At 40.9% G+C, this 22,685-nt stretch overlaps 1 protein-coding gene across 3 annotated transcripts in view; it reads right to left on the bottom strand.

Moving 5' to 3' along the window:
- Positions 1–13,767: 13,767 nt before the first annotated feature.
- Positions 13,768–22,685, bottom strand: part of LOC147634627 (UDP-N-acetylglucosamine transporter UGNT1-like) — a 32,424-nt gene continuing 23,506 nt past the window's right edge. The window contains exons 6-13 of one of the 3 annotated variants that reach the window (XR_015266769.1): positions 16,948–17,078; positions 16,798–16,842; positions 16,613–16,710; positions 16,421–16,528; positions 16,229–16,285; positions 16,023–16,105; positions 14,096–14,167; positions 13,768–14,007 (exon numbers count right to left, since the gene is read on the bottom strand). Coding sequence is in view for 2 of the 3 variants with exons in the window: in XM_086803762.1 (XP_086659888.1) it covers positions 16,031–16,105; positions 16,229–16,285; positions 16,421–16,528; positions 16,613–16,710; positions 16,798–16,842; positions 16,948–17,078 (514 nt within the window). In the remaining variant the exon portion in view is untranslated. Of the gene's footprint in view, positions 14,168–16,022; positions 16,106–16,228; positions 16,286–16,420; positions 16,529–16,612; positions 16,711–16,797; positions 16,843–16,947; positions 17,079–22,685 lie in introns of all 3 variants that reach the window. The other 2 variants (XM_086803762.1, XM_086803763.1) reach the window with 2 other exon arrangements.

Raw genomic sequence — 22,685 nt, forward strand, 5'->3', positions numbered from 1 at the left:
AGGAGTTCATGATAATATTCTAATTAGATGTTCTTTACTAGGAGTCGTGGGCATCCAACCACAAACACGTGTCCATCATGGAGTCAGCACGTTTTAAGAAAAAGAAAGCCCAAGACCTTAAGTGACACCTCCAACCATGGGCACCTGTCTAGTTAGTGGCTTGAAGTTTGATCTCACAAACTTTTAGCATCACTAAGAGACGTGGAAATGGTTAATTGGTCAAAAATATGTGAGCTTCAATTTTAACTTATGCAATGGACGCATAGGTAAGGTATAATTGGGCCAGCTGGAAATGGATACTATCCGTGACATGACAGTGCCATAGTGTTTTGTGTGTTTGGAGGGTCGGTGGTGCGGGTGGGCCCGCGAGAGAGAGAGAGAGAGAGAGAGAGAGAGAGAGAGAGAGAGAGAGAGAGAGAGAGAGTGTATGGGGTGGTGCAGTCTTAGAAGGCAAATCGATGGAAATAGAGTGCATGTTCAAGAGGTCGATGATACCAAAAAGGGAGGAGAGGCCTTCATAGCTATGGCCTTCGTTGTGAATCCTCACCTGGTAGCCATCTTTCACAAAGTTGAGGAAGGCGTTCTACATGTGGGGTGGAGATCGAGGGAAGACCAATACGTTTAGCTTGGGAAGTCTTGCTTCTGTGAAGCGAAGGTTTTGTACAAAGACATCCAACAAGCTAGTGTAGGCACCTAAGTTTGAGGTGGTGAAGTTAGAGATGCCGTGTGATAAATAGCTGATGAAGCTCAGATTAACGAGCTGAGTGGCCCAAAGTAAGGTCAGCGGACTTCATAAGAGCAAACAAGCCATGAGATATATTGCATTTCTATAGGAATAATATGGCCTTGTAATCTAGTCCTAACCATTATGTTAATACTTTCTTATAGAAAAATCCTTACAAAAGTATTCTCTCTTTGCTCTTTGGATGGATGTGAATATATGGTACCTATGGCCACCACGAAAGGTTGCCTTGTGGCAAGCACTACCTGAGGGTGCAAAGCTATGCAACTATTGGGAGGCATAACAAGCACTCTCCTTAGAGATGGCATGACAAGGGCACCTATAGTCCGCTTTGTCAGAGCCTAGCATAATGCTGATTTAATAGAGCCCATCGTAAGGAGTTGACTAAGGATGAAAAATTGAAAAGGGTAAAAATGTCTCAGTTGAAGTGGTTTGGGAAGCAATTGTCTTGTGAAATGAATCACACATATTTTATGTTAGCACGAAGGGGTCATGAAGCAAGGGTGTGAACTATTCGGTCACGATTTCAGAGCTCCCACCTTACTTATGTACCTTGTAAACACAAGTGCTTTGTGTTCTTGCAGGTGCTTAATTTAGATGCACGGAATCATTCCTTCATGCATCAGGCTACTCTGTCTAAGGTGGAACTATTTCAAGCCCTGTCAGGATGCAGGTCTCACACTACGCCTTGACAATATGTCTTGATGTTGGATGCGACATCATAATTAGGACAAATGAATCCAACTTTGTGGTGTTGGACAGAAGTAAGTTTTGGGTTTGGGTTGTTTGTTCGTTATTTGGTCCTTCAAAATCCTTATAGACTATTTATGTGAAAAGTGTATTGAGATTGAATTTTCCTTGTTTTGAGGTGTTCCACAACAGAGAATTTTTATTTTTTGCAATGAATCTTTGGCTAATATGAAACTGTAAAAATTTGCTTCTATGAGGACTCGAGAGGAATATAAAGGCAAGTGAGAGTTCTATTGTAGTGTTGGATGTAGGTTTGTTTGTTTTTGATGGTGTAGTGTTTCCATTTTTGAAATGGGACTGAGATATATTTCTAGCTTGCATAGGTCAAGGGGACAATGAAGCCAAAGAGATGAAATTTTTGGATGCTTGCTTAGTGGGAAAGTTGAGCTCCACTGGCTTCTTGTATTTAACACAAAAAATGTATGTTTTGATATCATCATTGGCAAATTTGCTCACTAGATTTTTTTGCACTCGCTCAAAGATGCTTCCTGCTCGGTTTCGGTCACTCAAAGTGTGTTAATCCTCCGAATATAGTATGCGGTCTTTTTCGGGCTATTTTGGATAATTTTTCGCACTTTTAAGCCCTTTTGCCTCGATTTTCGAGCTGAATTTTGAGGCTATTGGTCAGAGACCAAAACAATATGTTTTTTCCTCGGATTCTCAAAAAAATTTTGAAGAGCTCAATTAGGGCTTTCCAATGAGCACTAGAACGTGCTCATCGGCCTCATGGTTTAGGAGATACAGGTCTCCAAACTCTTTTTTTTTTGCTATTTCACGGACCTATCTCACACCGTGAATTAGAGGCTATCTCATGCCGTAAAGTAGCTCGCGTGAGGTAGATTTTTTTTTTTTGCTACTCCACGGACTTATCTCGCGCCGTGAAGTAGAGGCTATCTCACACCATGAAGTAGCTCGCGTGAGGTTTTTTTTTATATACTACGTCACACGGACCTATCTCATGTCGTGAAGTAGCTCGCGTGAGGTAGAATTTTTTATTTTTTTATTTTTTAAATATTTTTTTGGCTACTTCACGAATCTATCTCATGCTGTGAAGTAGAGGCTATCTCACTACTCTACAAGGATAGTTTTTTTTTTAATGGAGTTTAGAGATAAATTTGAGTTTTCTTGTGGGAGGGAATATTTTTTTAATTTTAAATTAGGGAGATATGGGTATTTTTCCAAAAAGGTAAGTGGGAATAAAAAAAATCAACACTTTTATAACACCCCCTTATACCCTTCATAAATGACCCCCAAAATGGACAAGTTGACAACTCATTAGCATCTTTACATCAAATGCTCATCAGCCACTAATGAGTTCTGTAAAAAAATGTGATTAAAAATTAATCAAAGATTAACTCTTTCACTAATCTTTTTCTCTTTTGGACTAATTAAGAGCTCTAATTAACCAATAATCATTAATTAATTCACACCATTGAGCACATCGTTGAATAAGGCATGAAATTGCTAAGCTATATGCATCAACTAATGTGTAAATGAATCTATAATTAGAGATTAATTAAACTCTTAATTTTAGTCTCTTCTCTTTATAAAAAATTAAGCAAAAGAGAATGAAATTCCTCCAATTAATGAAAAAATTGATGTAATTTGATATTTTGATGCATCTAGATGCTCTCAAAACACTCAAGAACACTAACTTCAACCTCTTATGTGATTAAATTGGACTCCAAACAACATATTTATGATTTTTTTAACTCTTACAATGAATTAATCGTTCCTAAATGAGAAAAACCAGTCCATTAGCAAAGATTAATCAATTCCAAGAGTTTTTTTAACGTTTTTGGGTATTTTTTGAGAGATTAAGCTATCTTAATTGATTTCTAACACACTTATGCAAACAAATCTAACGTACGAAAATTAAGCAAAAATGAACGATTTTCATTCTATGTTAAACTTTAAAAAAAGAGCTAAAAATCACTAAAAATGCATTCTATTACATTTTTTGATGCAATGGAAGCAAGAAAGGCCTAATACACTCTATGTGCAAGACCTAGGAACATTAATAACCAAATTAACAACAAGAAAAATAATGATTTAAGCTAAAGATTAAGCAAAAAACATTCTTTACAAAATGCCAAAAAGAAAAAAGAAAAAAAAAAGAGAGCTATTCCTCACCAAATCACACACAAATCCCCATCAAAACCATATCTTTTTTATGGTAAACCATTACTCAAGACAATGGAAAATGGGTAATGTGTAGATTAAATAAATACAATGAAAAAAGCCAAGGGATGGCTTCCCGGCGTACAGCGCTGGCACAGCGGTGCCAAAAATGTTATGGCTAACCCAAACCCTCGTCAAAACACATCCAACAAGAAGATTACCTGGCGAATCGCAACTGTCATGGTGGGGATCTTTCCAATGGCCGAGCTCGTAACCCTTGAGGTTTCCAAGCTGCATCACTCCTTGAGTAGCAATTCCGGTGTAGCCTCCCCTTTAAAAATTTCATGATATCCCATGTGTAACTTTTTTCACTCCCCCTTTCACCCCTCTCTCTAAAGTTTTCAACCACCCTTTCTCTCTCTCCAATTTTATATCCCCCCCCCTTGGGGGATCCCTTAATTACCAAACTCCTCTCTGATTTTTTTTCATAACACATCCTCCTCTCTCTAATTTTTTAACACCCTCCCATGTGTGCCCTTAGTTATCCCCCCACCCTCTTCCTTTTGTTTATTTTTTTAATTAAAAAAAAGTCCCCTAGTCCCCCAGTCCCCCTTCCTAACTTTATTTTTTCTAATATATATATACACATATACAAACAAACAAACAAAAATACACAAATACATTAAAAAACAACCCTCTCCTAACTTTCTTTTTTCTACACACACACACACAGACACATGAAGATAAATTAAGTAATAATTATAATACCACCATTGGCGCTACATGGCCAAGGACACTACCCACCATGGCCCAAGCCACTACCACACTGGACGCTAGCCTAAGCAGGCATGTAGCTCACCCTTGCCTTACAATGATGATATAGGTCATTGGCCCTGTTTCATATACAAACACAATGCGAACTATAGAGAGCACGTAGATGTGGGGTTTTGACAAACAAAAGGCTTAAATCATCAATAATGCATAGTGCCTTACACACCTTAGCAAAGTGGTGTGGTTGAGAGAAAGAATAGATCTCTCATGGGGGAGATGACATGTTGTGTTGTTAAAGGTCAAGATTTACCTCATGTTTTTTTTGTTAGAGGTGATTATATGTGCCACTTATTTGCTAAACAAATGCCCCACCAAAGTCTTATAGATAATTATCCCTTATGAACCTTGGAATGATAGGAAGCCCTATATGGCTCATTTGCACGTCTTTGGTTGTATTGCTTATGCTCTTGTGCATGAGCAGCACAGCAATAAACTAGATGATAAGGCAATAAAATGCATTTTTGTGGGATACATCTAACTCTACCATCCAGCCACATCCAGCCACAAAGCATATTTTGGTAAGTAGAGTTGTCTTTGTTGAGAACTTAGTTCTTCGGTCCATGCTTTTATGCAAAAATAGCTAAATGTATGCTCATAGGGACATCTTTGATATACTCCTACTTTTATGCAAAAATTAGTAAAATGTATGCTCATAAGACATCTTTGATGCACTTCTACCTTTGTACAATGCCAAACAACCTATGTGGAGCAAATGAATGCTTAACAAGGTGTTGCAAAAATGAGCCCATACCAACTGGAATCAGCTCAAATTTCACACCACAGATCAGTTCCTATTGATGAGAAAAATATGGATGATGCATTGGATGAGGAAAGGGCAACTAGATAGGCATCCAAGAGTATGCCAGAATGGTTGGTATATACATTAAGGGATAGTAAATTAGCTACTCCTTTTCCCAATAGGATACATGTTTCTCACTATGCATCTTATTCTTTTGTGGATCATGCTCTCATTTCAAGCATATATGTAATGAAGAGAAACATATTTCCTTTAAAAAAGCACATGAAAATGATCATTGGATGCATGCCACGTAGGATGAGTACGACTCAATTGTAAAAAATGACACAATATTTGGTAGATTTTTCTTATAGTAAAAAGGCCATTGGGAAATAAGTGGGTTTATAAGATTAAGCATAAGGAGATGATGGTAGCATTGACCACTATAAGGCAAGGCTTGTTGCAAAGGGTTATACTCGAGAGAAGGACATAGATTATGATGAGATCTTTGCCTACTACAATCAGGTGTATTATTGCATTAGTGAAGTATCATGGATGGAGTGTACATCAATTGGGTATCAAGACTGCTTTCTTGAATGGTGATTTTAAATAAGGAGGTTTATATATCTTAGCCTTGTGGTTTTGTTTAAAAGGGATAAGAGTCAAAAGCATGCACATTAAGAAAATCTTTATATGGCCTTGGCAAGCTCCCAGAGCATGGTATGAGAGACATTAAGAAAAGGTTTTATGGCCTTATACAGGCTCCAAGAGCATGGTATAAGAAGATAAATGCATACTTAGTTGCAAATGGTTTTCGCAACAGTCCACCAACTAAGAGTATCCTCTATGTAAAGGAAAGTAAATATTATATATTGATTGATGTATCACTTTATCAATAGGTTGTTGGGTGTCTCATCTCTATCTATGCAATACGTGGTTAGACATTCAATTTGGAGTCTTTCACTTGAGCAAGTTTATACACAATCTTGGTAGGCTACTAAGCAAGTATCTTGATGAATCATGAATCAAGGTGGCATTAGAGGCATGGCTTTAGGTCTCCACTCTATCTTAGTTTAGCTTTTGATGGCATGGTTGTAGAGGCATGGCTTTAGGTCTCCACTCTATCTTAGTTTAGCTTTTGATGACATGGTTGTAGAGGCATGGATTTATGTCTCCACTCTATCTTAGTTTAGCTTTTGATGACATGGTTTTAGAGGATTATGGTGTGCGTTCTTTAAAACTTGGAACGCAAATGTTGGGTTTCCCATCATAGAAGCCTTGAGATTCTAGTAGTTCGATTAGCGTTAAAACTACTTTAAGGTTAACATGGTTTCACTCTCGCTCGACCTATCGTAAGACACTTTTCTATCTTACCTACCCAAATGGGCACTTATCTCTTGTAAAACGGTACTATAACATATAAAGAAGCCTTACCTTGAGCTTAATGCCAAAGCAGGAACGTCTAAAGACTTTATGTACATACTTGCTTAAGACTAGTAATAGTGGTCGTACGTCCAAGGGCTCCAAAGCTATATGTTTTTTGGACTGTGACCTTGTAATCAACACTGGACAATATTGGGTAATCCTAATAGCTTGGAATATTATGTCGGGATACTCCTTTGATAAAGGAATGAAGGAAGAGCTCTCAATGCTTAAATTTAAGTTAGGGCGAGGCCCCCTCCCCCTAACTTAAATTTAAGATTTAGTATTCACCTATATACATGGTTTTACCCCTTATTGTCAGAAATGACTTATTTACACATGACTAGTTTTCACACTAGACCGACCAAACTTAAACATGATCTCTATTATGCTAGTCTTAAGTAACTATGTACTTTAAGTCCTTGTGTACACATAACTAGTTTTCACACTAGACCGGCCAAACTTAAACATGGTCTAGCCTCTATTACTAGTCTTAAGCAACTATGTACACTAAGTCCTCAGACTTTCCCTATTTGACATGGTAAGGTTGCTTTATATATTCCAACATTGTCTTTAAGTGCTCATTTTTTTGCAGGTAAGATGGAAAAGCACCTTATGGTAGATCGGGCAAGTGAAACCATGTTAACCTATGGAATGGTTCACATACTCTCCTTCCTAGAGTGACCATATCCTCACGTCACCCAAGTCGATGGTGAAGCTACTACCAAGGTAGCATGCATGCGCATTGGGCAAAAAGGAGGTGGGTATGTGTAGAAGCTTCTTTCGGTGAAAACTCCAACACTCTGTTTTCAAAGTGCCGGCCTTCTTTGGATGGTTGATCTTTCGATGGTGGGCAAATAAGAAATCCATGTGTTGGTTCACCATACGGATTTTGGCCATGTCAAAGTGTATATCTAGGTGACTATGGAAGTTGCCTTGGAATGCGAGGTCTACATGGTTGGTGGGTATGTGAGTTGTTGTTCATGGACAGGTAAGGATGCCGTTGAGTCCATCCCATTGTCTTCATTAGCTTCTCCTTGAGTAGTCTACAGTGGTTCCTCATTGAGATTGGACCCTTGTGGAATGATTCAAGGAAGGAGGGCTCACGGATGCGGTTAATAAGGGGGTTGATAATGTCAAGACTTGGGTTGAGCGGTGGAAGAGGAAGAGGATCCCATAGAAGATGTTGTGGATAAGTTGACACGAGGTGGGGGTGGTTGTCACAAGATGGAAGTGTGCTTACACTAATTAAAGAATGGATTCTTCATCAAGCATGATTAATTTACCATATACATAGCCATGAATAAAGAAACACATCTCTAATATAAGATAACAAGGCATCCACATGAAAACTCTTCACAAAACTGTAGTGATGACTCAACATTAGGAACCAGAAGATGGGCTTCCTCCCTCCCCCCTTGAAGGTTAATTCTATTGACTTAAGGGAGTATTCTTATACAAGTACATTGAATAGGTAGCCTCGCCTAGCTATGCACCACCGTTTCTTCCAAAAACTTTAAATGAAAACAAATTAATCAATTAGCTAGCTTGCAAGTAGCCCCGCTACCCACAAGAAACAAGGTTTCCAACACCGCCCTCAAATATTGCCCAGAAATCCTCAAGAGATGGAAGCCCAGCTTCCCAAAATCCAACTATCCAATAACTGATTACCACCTTAGGCAAGTACCCAACACTTCCCAAGAGTCTTCTTGCTTGATTCTTTATTACAAATACATTAGTAACAAGTACAAGACTTGTTATTCTTCACCTCTAGTACCCTTCTCTTGTGGTTTCATACCAGAATGGGGCATAAATAAGGTTCATTAGAGTAGTTTGCCAGTAATAGAGACCTCCCAGGCATAGCAAATGTGTAGAGAAATGGCTGGAATTGTTGGTTATATAGCTCTAATGCTGTTAGACAACTTAAGGCTACTTGAAAAGGTTTGAGACAAGTCAAGAAGGGGGGCTAAAATTAGGTTGTACAACTATTGAGGCACCAAAAGGGGGCTGAAAAAAGGACACCTAGTTGAGAGGAGTGCCAAGAGAGGGCTGAAGTAGGGCGTTCAACTTTAGGCATCAAGTAGACGTGAGGAAAATGGAATGAGAGAGCTTCTCTTAGATGGTAGGTGATCTTTTATAGACTTGGATGATGGGGTAGATAGCTTCACATGCTAATGGATGAAATTACATGTAAAAAGGTGAGGTTGCATGAGCTTGCATTGCTTGTATTGTTGCATGGGCTTGCATGGTTGCATAGGCTTGCATGTAGCATGCATGCAAGTAGGTAGGCTTGCATGTGACATGTATGCATGTAAGTAGCTTTACATGTGGCATGCATCCATGTGGATAACTTTGCATGTAACATGCATGCATATATGTGGGTCTGCATATGACATGCATGCATGTAAGTAGCTTTAGATATGGAGTAGGTAGGCATGCACATGCATGAGCAAATAGTGAACAGCTGTGAAAGTAGAGAGTGGATAGCCCCTCCTCCTCTAATCTCCATAAGTTCTCCTGAGGGCTCATATGATTCGTAGAAGAGGGCGACTAGCTCTATGAAGGGCCCCACACTTCAACAAAGGTGCCGGGCCTCATTTTAATGAGTGTCAATTGTTGGCCTCATTATTAATAAATGTGAACACCTTTGGTTATAACTCTTAGTTGGCCTTCAAATACTTTGTTGTTGCACAAATCCACACACTATAGGTGAACATAAGATAGTTTGTGCAGCACACTGGCCCATGGGTGCAATCCCGATGTCCAAGAATCCATGGGCCCACATGCGATCAAATCTAGGCATTTTCCAAGCATAGAAAATAGTACACATAAATTAAAATAAACCATGCACACAATGTATGTAACTTAATACATATTTTGGAAGAAAGCCCATCTATTCAAATGTACTTGAATCCTTATAGACTATGGCATGTGGCTCTCCAAGATCCATCAAATGCTCATAGCCGCTTTCACATGCACCTTTGTGGCCAGGGTATCCAAGATGCGACTTGCACTCACTCAAGTGGCCATGTTGACATGATCTTCATGGCCAAGGTCTCCAAGATGCAATTGGCACTCTCTAGGAAAGCATGGGCAAGACATGCCATGGCTGCATGCGGTGTCGTACACCCATGTCCATGTATGTAAAAAGATTAGTGATATAATCTCAAAAAATTAAGAGATAGTTATATTCTTCATGGCTTCAAATATTTATTCTCAACTAAAAAGCTTCCAAGATTTGTTGAGGAGATCTGGATATTCTTTCAGGCCCTCCTCTTCCATCCACCTAGAATCCATAGGAGAATAGTTCTTGCTGTCACCATTTGGTCCCTTCACTAGTCTTTATCAATGTTTTGGGACAAGCCCACACACTAAACAGAACCAAGATGAAAATGAGGATTTTTTCACTGAAGGAATGTTAACCCATTTGTAGAATAAGAGCTACTGCCATTATCTTACATCAAAGAGTCAAGGTAGACACAGCGAAAGGTCATACATTCAAGATATGAAGCAAAGGTGTCCAAATCTACAACTTGGACGGACGCCTGCAATGGTCCGACGAAATACTTCTGGTAATTTTCGCTTCAAGAGCGTATGGTAGCAAGTTAGGATAAAGTCCCAAGTGATTTACTTTATGGATATATTATGAGACTAGTTATTATAATAGCATTAGGCCTCTTATGTGCCTAAAGTGCTTGACCAGCACAATTTAAGTGAGTGTAAACACTTATGGCCATGTATATAAGTGAAAATCTCTCATAATACAAAGGACTCTCCCATTGTACAATAGAGTAGCTCTTTCTAGTCCTCTTGTTAATATCTCTCTAATGCATGCTAGTAAGTGTGTGTGAGTGAAGTGAGGTGAGAGGAGGGACGAGTGCACATAGTGCAACGCGACGATGTGACAACACACGTGAGTGAATTTTTTAGAAAGAATGCTTGTTTTTAGGTTGTTTTAGAACGTGTGTGTGTGCACGTGCGCAAGTGTGTTTGGGACGAGAGAGAGACAGAGTGTGTATGTGTGTGTGCTTGTATGCGTGTGTGATATTTGTTGATGATGAACAGGTGTATAGTTCATGACTAGATTGATGGAGACATCACTATGGGATCCGGTACTCTAAGCCATGGGATTCACAAGTTACATTGTATAAGAGATTGGCATATAATTCTTATTCAATAATTGCCACACGTGCTACGAGTGACATGGAGCTATGGCATGCCCACTTTGGCCACTTAAATTTTGGCAGTTTATTATGCCTTAAAAGGTAAGAGATGGTGTCAAAGTTGCCAAAGCTTGAGACCCCTGTCCAACATGTATGTGAGAGGTGCATTTTGGGAAAAATGCTATGGACATCATTCCCAAAAGATGGATCAGTAAAGGACTATCCAAAAATAACAACTTATATATAGTGATGTATGTGGTCCTATGAGGACATCATTGATTGAGAGATATTCCTACTTTGTGACTATTATTGATAATTGATCATTAAAAGAAAAGTCAAGGGCTTTTTACATGCTTTAGACACTTTGTTTCTATGGCTAAAAATGTGTCCATATGTAAAGTTTGCACCCTTCATACAGAGAAGAGGGAAAGTATATGTCAAAGGAGTTTTATGCATATATGGCTCAAAGAGGCATGTAAAGCTGGCACCCTTCATACAAATAGAGGGAGGGATTATATGTCAAAAGGAGTTTCATGCATATATGATGGGCATGGCTTGGGACATTCTCGATCATGATGACGACGTCGATTTCAGGGATCTTCCAGCTACAATGGGTTGCACAAAGAGGACATGGGGTCCACTTTCACGTTTGGGTAGATCAACAGCAAGCATATATTTCCACTGATAATAACAGAGAGAGAGAGAGAGAGAGAGAGAGAGAGAGAGAGAGAGAGAGAGCATCAAAGACGAAGAGGTCAAAAAAGGCATCAAAGAGTAGAAGTAGATAAGAACACAATTGAAAAAAGACGGCAAAGAATATAAGTGGACAAAAACATGGCCCCAGAGGAAAGAAGGCTAGAAGATGAAGAGACAAAAGTGGATGACCAAAACAAAAAGAAAAGAAATGGAGAAGAAGACAACCGAGAAGAAGGAAAGAAAGAAGTAGAAAAGGTGACCAAAGAAGACCCAGAGGAGAGAGGACAAAAAGAGAAGAACTGGGGCAAGAAGCCAAAGCAAGTAGTACAATCCATCATAACGGCTTACATACAGTTCTTCTTGCCGATGCTAATTAGGGACAAAAAATCACTTAACATATTCATGTCATCAGCAATGGAACTGTTATGGAAAACAAGCATTGATGACATGAAAGATTTAAGGCTACTGAAAATGGAGTATGTGTGTAGCCCTAAAATGCATGGTGGGTTGAATATCTTGAATATGAATTACCATCTTCTAGCTTGGAAAAGTACCATGATAGTAACTTTTGTGAAACAAGGACAGCCACGGGAACAGATGCTAGCTGTAATGTGTACATTACAAGGTTGATTCTTTTGGGCATTGGGATCTCTCCCACTAGGATATCTTGGTAGGTCAGGTACAAAGAAAACTCCCAAGCTACCCCTATTCTTCCAGATTGTTGCATGATTGAAAGTATGTGCTCATACATTTGCATTGGGCACATAGGCCAGTGCCTCTTGGAAACACACCAAGAACTGAAAATGTGCATTGAAGCAAAGCATTTGATGCGCCATTGGTTGGGCTAAACCAAGAAGAGCTTATTTTTTAGCACAACAAAGAATTTTCACAGTGGGAGATATCATATCAACCGAAGGCGGACCATTATCGTTTCCACAAGCATGATGGCAATGGCAATTGCGAGCCCATGACCACCATGTATGGAGACTTGTTGCTCAGCTAGTAGCACATGGGGATATGTTGGATATGTTGTATATATCGATTGGGCAACGACAGAATGATTGGCTGCCAAAGAATAGCCAACCGAGTTACATTACAAAGTTTCCTCTTTGTGGAGTGACAACGGCGAGGGCATATAGATTACTACTTCTAGATAGCCGTGTATAAAGGTATATGGGAATCATGTGTGGCATATAAACAAGTCCTTAGGTTGGTAGAAAAGTAATCTCGAAAAAATGTGGCAAAACAAATTGCCTTTAAAATAGAAGGTTTTTCTATGGAGAAGCGTCACGAAAAATCCCAATAGGAGAGTATTTGACAAAGCAAAAAATTACAGCTTCAAATTATTTACGATGCCATCATCAGATGGAGAGTATTTATCATTTGTTAGGACATGCACTGACACAAGGGATTTTCTAAATCGTCTATTTTCAGATATGCTAATCAAATTCCCTGGGGTGACATTTGGAACAATGTTTTGGATCTTTGGAGGATATCCTTCAAGACTACAAGAATATGCTCTTTTCTTTGCGTGGGCTGTGCATATTGGGCTATATGGACACTATGGTTGGATCGTAATTACGAGGTGTTTGCATAACCTCCGATTGACAAGTATGTATACTTCCGTTGATCATTGCATCAGTCATTGCATGGCAGTTTTGAGTTGCAGCAGATTGATCAGCTGAACTATGAATGTTTTTCCGTTGTTTTTAGATGTACTTTAGTGAGATCCTCTCGCTTTGAGGGTCCTCGATTTGACTGTGGTTTCACAAAAAAATGTGTGTGTGTGTGTTTGTGTGTGTGTATACATATGTATGTATATATGTTTCTACATTTATATGTATATGAACATATATGTATCTATTTATATTTGTACAAAAGGAGGTATACTATATAGATCAAAGTCTCTCTCTCTCACACACACACAAACAAGAGAGAGAGAGAGAGAGAGAGAGAGGGAGGGGAGGCGGCTTCCTCTATGGTACTGGCCGCGGGGCGGGGGGAGGGGGGGGGGGCATCACCTTAAGGGGGCTGCTGAGATAAGTGCTCAGAACGGTTCTTTGACAAAACCGTATCTTCCTGTGGCCCGCCACACTGGCGCGCCTAGCAGCGCCGCTCTGCTTTGGAAGTCCGACGGTGGTTCTGCCTCGGACTGGCAGTCAGCCTCTCCTGCACCAGGATCCTCAAAGGCCGGGACCTGGTGCTCTGAATCCTGGGGGCCAGGATCCCCCCCTCCCCCCTGAAAAAGGGGGGAGGGGGGGTGTTTGCCAAGAGATATTAAACCAAAATGAGAAAACAGAGGCAACAATGTGCAGGATGAAGAGGGTAAACTTCGATATAGTAGATGAATTTAAGAGATCTTTCTGGGTTTGATCCAAAGGGTTCTTTCAGACCCCCTTTTCTATAACCTCCACTTTGTTAACAACATTACAAAGCCCGCACCATGCAGAGACACAGAACACAAGGATCATTGTGTGGTCCTTGTTGAGCACACAAGACTGATTCCCTTCTTACTTTGTGGGGAAAAATCCTACATAATACAAAGCCTGTAATGTACGGGGGCAGGCACTTTGAGTATAGCACAAATATGTACCCCCTTGCAAAAACCATTGCACGAAAACTGATTTTTTATACCTCAACTCCATAGATCTTGGTTATGCAACTCCATTCTCACATCCGTTATCTCAAGGTACCAGCTTGCACAACCTGCCATATACATCACACATAAGCTAGCATAACAAATACTGTGGACATACTGTCAGACTGCTCGCACCCGCCCATGGAATGAGGGGGGGGTTTCGATGGCAAAGCTTGCTGATCCATCCTTGACTTGACAACGAGTCCCCCACACACAGGCACAACTATGTAAGGCCCTAATAGACTATGTTACTGCATAGCTTTGAGTTATTTGATAGATTCACAAAATAAGCGAAAACACACTCCAAAGATTCAAAGCATCAACTCCATTGTTGAAAATGCACCCATGTGTGCACTGGGTTCAGAAAAGTGGCCAACTTTCAATCGGTTGGACCTACCAACTAACCTAAATCTATAGCAAGAACAGAGAGCAGACCCCAGATCATCCATTTAGCTTTCAAGTCTCCCAAGTTGTTGCATACTTCTAGAAGTGTAGAGAGGGCATGGAAGACATCACCAATAATGAAGGCATGGCTGCAGCCAGTGCTGAAGGTTCTTTGATGACAATTTCTCCACTTTCTCACCAGTTACTTCCTCTTCCCTTCTTGCAGTGATTTTCTTCTTTGGGAAAACTAAAGCAAATTCTGCCATAAAGAGCATCAAGCCTAAGGTTTTGGCAATAATGATACCCTAAAATTTTCCCCCCACATGGTACTTAGTGACCTAGGTCCACTGCCATATGGTAATTTTGGTCATAGGGGGTTGCCAAGCCTTGTTTTGAGGACATACATAAAACCACACTTTTCAAGATTTTTAGACTGTGATAATGATTAAACTATACTAATGTATGGTTGCAAGTGTAGCTTTGTACGCTGGATACCTCTTTGAGAATTTTCTCCCACAGAGGAAAAATGAAGAAGAGATTTTGAGAAGGATAGCCCCACTCAATCCAACCAAATGTTCTTTAACAATCGATGAACATTGCAAGAGAGAGTGGGGTCCACATGTAAAGTGTATACACGTTTATGTACTTGCAAAGTTTAGCCGCCCGGCACATGACCTACACATGGTCTACTTTTTCATGAGACTTGGCCTTAGAGAGCCCCCTCAAAACTGGACCTCTAGCCCCCACAATCCAACCAAATGTTCTTGGATGGTGGATAAACTTTGCAAGAGTAGGATACACGTGACATCCTTGAAAATTTTGGTCACCATTGGAGTACATTTGGTTGGAATATGCAAGCCAACGGCCTAGTTTTTAATGTGTCTTAGCCCCTCGAAATTGGGCCTCTCACCCGCACAATCCAACAAGATGTGCTCCGATGCTTTGTAAGAGTTACGGTGGAGTCCATATGACACACAAAGTTTGGTCACACCATCGAAGTACATTTAGCTCGAATGTGTAAGGCAAGGGCCTAGTTTTAATGTGTCTCTTGGCCCTTAATTGGGCCTCTCTCTTACACAATCCAATTAGATGTGCTCCGATGGTGGCTACTTTGCAAGAGTGAGACTAAATTCCATATGTACACACCTACAAAGTTTGGTCACCTTTGAAGCACATTTGGTTGGCATGTGCAAGCGAGGGGCCTACTTTTTAAAATGTCTTGGCCTTAGAGTACATTTAGCTCGAATGTGTAAGGCAAGGGCCTAGTTTTTAATGTGTCTCTTGGCCCTTCAAAATTGGGCCTCTCTCTTACACAATCCAATTAGACGTGCTCCGATGGTGGCTACTTTGCAAGAGTGAGACTAGATTCCATATGTACACACCTACAAAGTTTGGTCACCTTTGAAGCACATTTGGTTGGCATGTGCAAGCGAGGGGCCTACTTTTTAAAATGTCTTGGCCTTAGAGTGCCTTGCCTCTTTGATACTAGGCATACATTGTTTCTGTAGGCTGTAATTCTTGTACAAGTGTGTTCAATACCTTGATTGTTACTTTCCATAAAGTTTGCAGTACGCGTACATTCCTGATCCCAAGAACCCGAGTAGTTGCCCTGAAACATTCAACTTCAGTAGACACACCAGAAGACACAAAAGATGAGGTCAGATAAAAGATTTGACTTTGTATTCACTGGCTATCTCAAATGCTCTTAAGCATGTATCACAGCTGATTAGGTAATGTGGGTTTACCCAGTCGAAGGGTAAACCACCAAACCACACCCAGCCAAACACCACAGTAACCAAGTCCTGAAAACATATGGGCAATCCTTTTTAGCCCAGACAGAATCCCAAAAACAACTAAATAGCAGTAATATTTGAATACACTAAATAATACAAAGATCAAATAGAATTTTATAGAGTAGAGGCATTCTAGAAAATTACCTTCAGGTTACCACATATAGTCTGTGTGAGGGGTGAATTGAGGGTTGTGTTCAAGAATATTGTATAATTGAGGAAGAATGCCAAGATGCAAGAGGCCAGCACCACAAGCTATGACACAAAAGAGAGCACATTAAATTGTATCTCAGTGGCAACAAAAAAAATTGTATTCTTCTCAAAGCATGCACGACATACTTGGAATCCTGCTGCATGTAGTTGAGGATAGTTTATTGCTTTATCAAGTTCTCCACTAAGGATTGCCCATATTGCTAGTGCAGGTCCACAAATCATACCTAGCACACAGTTCATACTGTTAATGCATCATCGTAAGGGTATCTTTCAAGTGAATATTTCTAAAGACAGTGTGCCCTTAAGTATACCATTACACCACATGAGACCAAAACTGTTGAGCCCGCTTGTTTTGCCTATTACATCCCAAGATCAAAACACGAATAAGCATTTGTTTCCAGATAAATCTTATCGAATTCCTACGGTGTTAATGCCAGCAGAATGGAGTTCTTAGTTCTCACCAAAATGAGCAATTGTTGAAAGGTATATAGCCGTTGTTACATTTGATAAAATGACAATCATATATCCTTCCATATTGAAAGAAAGGTCCCTCGACCCAGCTACAAAGGCGCCCAAAACTATGATTCCTACACTGTTCATGAAATGCCATCAACCAGCTTAATGAGTTCCAGGCACTTACAAAACTAACAAGCACATGTGCATGCAGAAACACACATTTGCATCCACGCAGGTGCGAGCATGCATTCACGCGTATGCATACATACATAGACACTCAGAGAAAGAAAGAAAAAAGATTTTATCAACGTCTAGTAGAATATCACAAAAAGGGCCTAAGAGACAATGGTAGTCCATAGATAAACATCATACACACCAGCATATAACAAGGAATAAATAAAATGAAGCTAGCAACTGCATACTTCATCATAGCTTTTTTTTAAAGAGTACGGCAAACTATGTGAATCAAGTGTGTCCAGGATAAGAAGTGAAAAAACCCTCTTTTAAAAAAAAGGGAAGTGAAAACATGGTTACACATGCACATAGCACCACTAGATATCCGCTTGGCAAGAGGATATGCAGCCCTAGCCCCCTAGGAGAGAGTGCTCCATAAACTCCATAAATGACTCCCAAAGATGTCAAATGCCTACTCACATTCAGTCCATGATTACTCCTTCAAGGTGTAGCCTACTCCCTCAGCAACAACCGGAAACTTAATCCGAGGACTTCACGGCCTTAACAAAGATGAGCCTAAGTTCCAAGAAAAATAAAACTCAATCCCATAGAAGAAGGGAAGAGAGGAACGGGACGAGAAAAAGAGAGAAGGGAAAGGTGGGAAGTGTAACAGGTGGGTGCATTTTTTGGAATCGTATTAACTATAAACAAGATTAAGAGCACATTATCATGACATAAGCAACAACCACAACAAAATAACAGTTTGCACACCCCACTAGGGGCTGGAAGATGAGCCCATCCCCCTCCGCCTCTTTAGGATTATATTCCAAGAGAGTGTGCTTCCAAGTACAAGACCATGGGTGCCTGGGAGTCACCACCGGTCTGCACCTGATTGCTCCAAGTACATGTAATGAATACAAAACAAACAAAAGATTCAACACGTATTTCCACCCCGTGTCACATGCCCTGCACATGCTGTGCCATAAATCTCAACAGATCATGTGTATTCTCTCAAACACCTTCGCCCTGCAGAATGATCTTCAATAGTAACTTTCCGTCTCATGGCTGACGCGAACTCACAGGTCCGTCCATCCTGCTCACATGAAGTCACAAACACTTCCTTCCTGCTCATGTGAACCCACATGCATGTCTATCCTGCTCACGTAAACTCACCAGCATGACACCAACTGTCCTGGCACACCTGTATGAAGCAAAACCCTGCTTTCCAGCCAATACCCTGTATGGCCAGTCCAGCCAGCCCTCTAGATCTGTATGACCAGTCCAGTCAGCCCTGCCAACTGTAAGACCACTCAACGAACAGGCCGCATCAGACCTTTGGCACCTGTTCATCGCCAAAACACCTGTTGTCTAGAATTTTCAGCCCTGTACATGATATTTGACCAGTTTTGTGCATGGTTTTTGAGAGAGTGGTGCAGATTTGTTTTGTTTCAGGCACTTTATAGTTTGTTTTAGGCAGTTTTCAGCCTGTTTTCATTCCATTTTCGCTTCTATAACAGCCCAACAGCGTTTATGCATCTTCCCATACCTACTAAACCGATGTCCATACAGTTTGTATAGCACTCATATAGCTCTATGCAGCCTATGGAGATGGTCGACCAGCTTCCTCTTGCATGCGCCCAATCTAAAAAGTGTAAAAAACAGCCCTGGACATCTGCTTTTATCAAGCCCTGCTTTATTTGGAATGTCAAATGATTTCCATGCTTTGAAACTGGGCGCCCTTCTCATAAGTTGTCCTCATGTTTAAAACGATGTACGGTCCATGTGGGTAACTTATAAGTTTGTTCAGTTTTAAATTTATTAAGTGTGGACCTGCAACCATAAACTTTACTAATTAAATACTAAAAGCTATAAATCAGTTCATGACTGGATTGATGGAAACATCACTGTGGTATCCAGTTCTAAGTAATGGGCTCTATAGGTTGGACAAGGTGCCAGAGTGTCTCCAGCCCAATGGACAATCATAGGCAGAAATACCAGGCATTGTCCACGCAGTAAAACAAGTCGCACAAATAAATAAAAAAGTCAAGAATAGACATGTATGCATAGTGCATTTGGAGAATCACCCATCGGCTTTCTTGTACTTTTACAGGCACCGTCCAAAGATCTCCACTCGGCCTTGCTTGGGATCCAAAAGGTACCTTCCAAGGATCTCCACTGAGCCCTGCCCAAGATCCAAAACAACCTGTTGGCCCTGCTCGAGGTCCAAATATCCTGCAGGCCCGAGGATCAGACCCATCCCATGGGCCTTGTCCGATGCTCGAAACATCCTGCCATGCCCTTGGACTCCATATGGGCACGACCTATCAAAAATAGAGCTGCAGCTATGGAGGGTCAAAGAGGTACATGGCTATGGCATTGGAGCAAAGAGAGAGAGAGAGAGAGAGAGAGAGAAGACAAGCTAGAGACAGAGTGAAGTCCATGACTCAATGATGTGACTGTTATATGTTGAAGCAAGATTGGGCCATAGCATACTCACATAGAAAACATAAAAGCTTAAATAATGATTAAACCTAAACTAATAAAGCCACATGTGCACGAGAGAGGGCTACATCTTTGCAAACATTGTAATTTACATTATAACGATAGTCCTTTAAATAGGAGAGACCCCCCTTACAAGGTGTGGACATATGCTGCCACTACACATGTTGAGATGAGGTGCACACATCATTGCTTACATAAGTTTTAAGGAGTTGTTTCCACGTACAAAGAACCCTTACACACTTAGCGGTCGTTCACACAAAGGAACCACTTTATTTAAGGCCTAGTTCGCACACACTTATACAAACTTCTTTTACATTGAATTTCCCAACAAACCCTCCCTCAATGAAAAGGAGGTATGAGCCAAAGATAAAGCCTATACATGCCCAATTTGGAGCTCATGGAATGATGGCAACTGCTGGATGTCAAGCCACACGATCGCCAAGATGAGACCACGAATAGAGCCCTCCCAGAACTAGAACTTCGTAGAAGAGTGGCGAGGGATGGAGAGGTTGAAGTGGATGATTGACTTGCTCCATCACAAATAAGGAAAACATATAGAGTGATATTGGAATGTGTGTATAGGCATAAACATACTAGAGCGTAAGACCCAAACTACTAGAAAGCCGAGATGCCCAAGATTTCCCTAGAAGCTCCAAATGATTCCCAGGACCAGTGTACAAGATTGGTAGTGTGGACCGTGAAACAAGACGCCGAAGAGGTCGCGAGCAGAACACAAGTGTGCGGAAGAGGTATGGGCAAAAACACGCATGTGAGGAAAATCCTTCCCAGTGGGCTGAAAATGGGTGGGTGCCGGGTAAGCCCCAGGAGGGGGCCCCACACATGCCACATGTCGAGATGGGGTGCCAAGTGTCCACAGAGGTGGCACCTTTACACATCATTACTTACATAAGTCTTAAGGGGTTGTTTCCATGTACAAAAATCCTTAGAAACTTAGCACTTGTTCACACACAGAAACCGCTTTATTTAAGGCCTAGTTCACACACACTTATACAAAACTCCTTTTACATTGATTTTCCCACCAAGTACAAGACCTTTATAGGTACAAAGGTTCACCTTCTGACATCATTGCTTATGTCAAAGCACACATAAATATCTAGATATTATTCTTACCCCTCTATGAGGTGGTTCACACACAAACACAGTTACACACTGCCACACTCATATCACACACAGGTAAGATCTTGATTCCCAACAAACCCCCCCTCAAGGGACTGCCTCATACTGTGTCAAGTACGCTCGTGTTTTCTCATGCTAGTTTTCTTGGTCAAGGATAATGCCAGTTATGGAGTCCCAAGGGTAGAGACAAATCAGGGATTTTAGGTCACACACAAAAGAAAAACAACATACATAATGGACTAAAAAGCATCCATATAATAGTTGGCCTCATGTGTGGAAGGCTCTTCAACAACATTAGCAATGTTCTTCTTGGAATAGCAATCTTTTCAAGATAATTGCTTTTCCCACAGAAACCACAAGGATTTAGGTTAAAACAATCCTTTTCCAAGTGATTTCTTTTCTTGCATAGTCTACAAGGCTTTCCTTTGGCTTGTCCTTTGTATAAGCCCTTGGACTTTAAAACAAAACCTTGTTGTGTGACAGCTTCTGATAACCTTTGTTTCTTCTTTCTTTCTTCTTCCTATAAGGCAGTGATGATGTCATGTGCATGCACATGGACATGCAATTCCCTGGGCTAATCCCTGATGGGCAGCAAAATAGACACATCTTTTAGGGCATGAGCAGGGCACAAGGGGACACCAGAAAGGCATCCTGTGGATGCAAGATCAGGTCGGCAAGTGGCTTACAGGTGTTGTCAGTAGCAAGCATATTATTTATGGTATTTTTGCTGCTGGTATGGGATTGTCCCAAGGCCTATAAAAGGCTCAGGCTCTCAGCCAAGCATTTGTGTAGGCATTCAGTCCTCCAAGGGGCTGAGTCATTAGACTAGGGTTTTGTTTCCACCTTTTGAGGGGCAGCCAAGGGCTAGCCAAAAATGTACCCTTTTTGTACTTGGAGGGCCAAAGAGGTACATGGCTATGGCATTGGAGCAAAGAGAGAGAGAGAGAGAGAGAGAGAGAGAGAGAGGATAAGCTAGAGAGAGAGTGAAGTACACGCCTCAATGATGTGACTGTTATATTTCTTTAAACAAGTACAAGACCTTTATAGGTACAAAGGTTCACCTTTTGACATCATTGCTATATGTCAAAGCACACATAGATATCTAGATATTATTCTTACCCCTCTAAGAGGTGGTTCACACACAACAAACAATTACACTGTGCCACACTCATAAGGGTAAACCGTAAGACCTTGATTCCCAACACGACCCATATACTCCATACGCATGCTCAAGATTAACGCGCCACCTGGGATCAAAACATCCTGCATGTCCCAAAAAATAAGGGGTTTGTGACATCCCCCCGGCTTCTAATCTGTTGTCCGCAGCTAAAGGAGATCTAGGCCATGAACACACTCTAGTATCCACGCCTACCTGTCTCCTTGTGCTTGCAGTATCTTCACTCGCTCTCTAGCCTTGCTTCATACAAACCAAGTGACACTCACGAGCATGTGACCACACTTACACCACCCGCAAGTCCTACTCCAAGTCCATCATCTCCAATGCACAGAATATCCGTGACCTCTGGTCATAAATTCCTGATAGCATCAGCCATCTATAATCCTTTGGTTTCCAATCACAAAGCCCACATGGCCTCTCACTGTATCTATTTAGTATTCGAGATACATATCCAACTCTGCTTCCAAGCAAGTTGCATGGTAAGCTTTCTCAAAGCTTGCTTTACCAAGCGTCAACCTAGCAAGGTCATCAAAACCTGCACAGAATCCACAAGGCATACAAGGCAGTTCCATGCATATCCTCTCAAAATACATGCTTGCACATACACAAGCAACACATTGCTACATGTACCATACATGTAGCTGGTCTTGGTCAGGTGTGCATTGTCCTGCCCATGAAGCAGTGCCATTCCGTAGTAGTGTGAGTCCCTCTGGAATGATGTCAGGTGTTCTACGGACACCAAGCATCTGTAGG

Source organism: Cibotium barometz, chromosome 10 (genome assembly GCF_041138505.1).
Source record: "Cibotium barometz isolate CiBa-2024 chromosome 10, ASM4113850v1, whole genome shotgun sequence".
Taxonomy (NCBI): domain Eukaryota; kingdom Viridiplantae; phylum Streptophyta; class Polypodiopsida; order Cyatheales; family Cibotiaceae; genus Cibotium; species Cibotium barometz.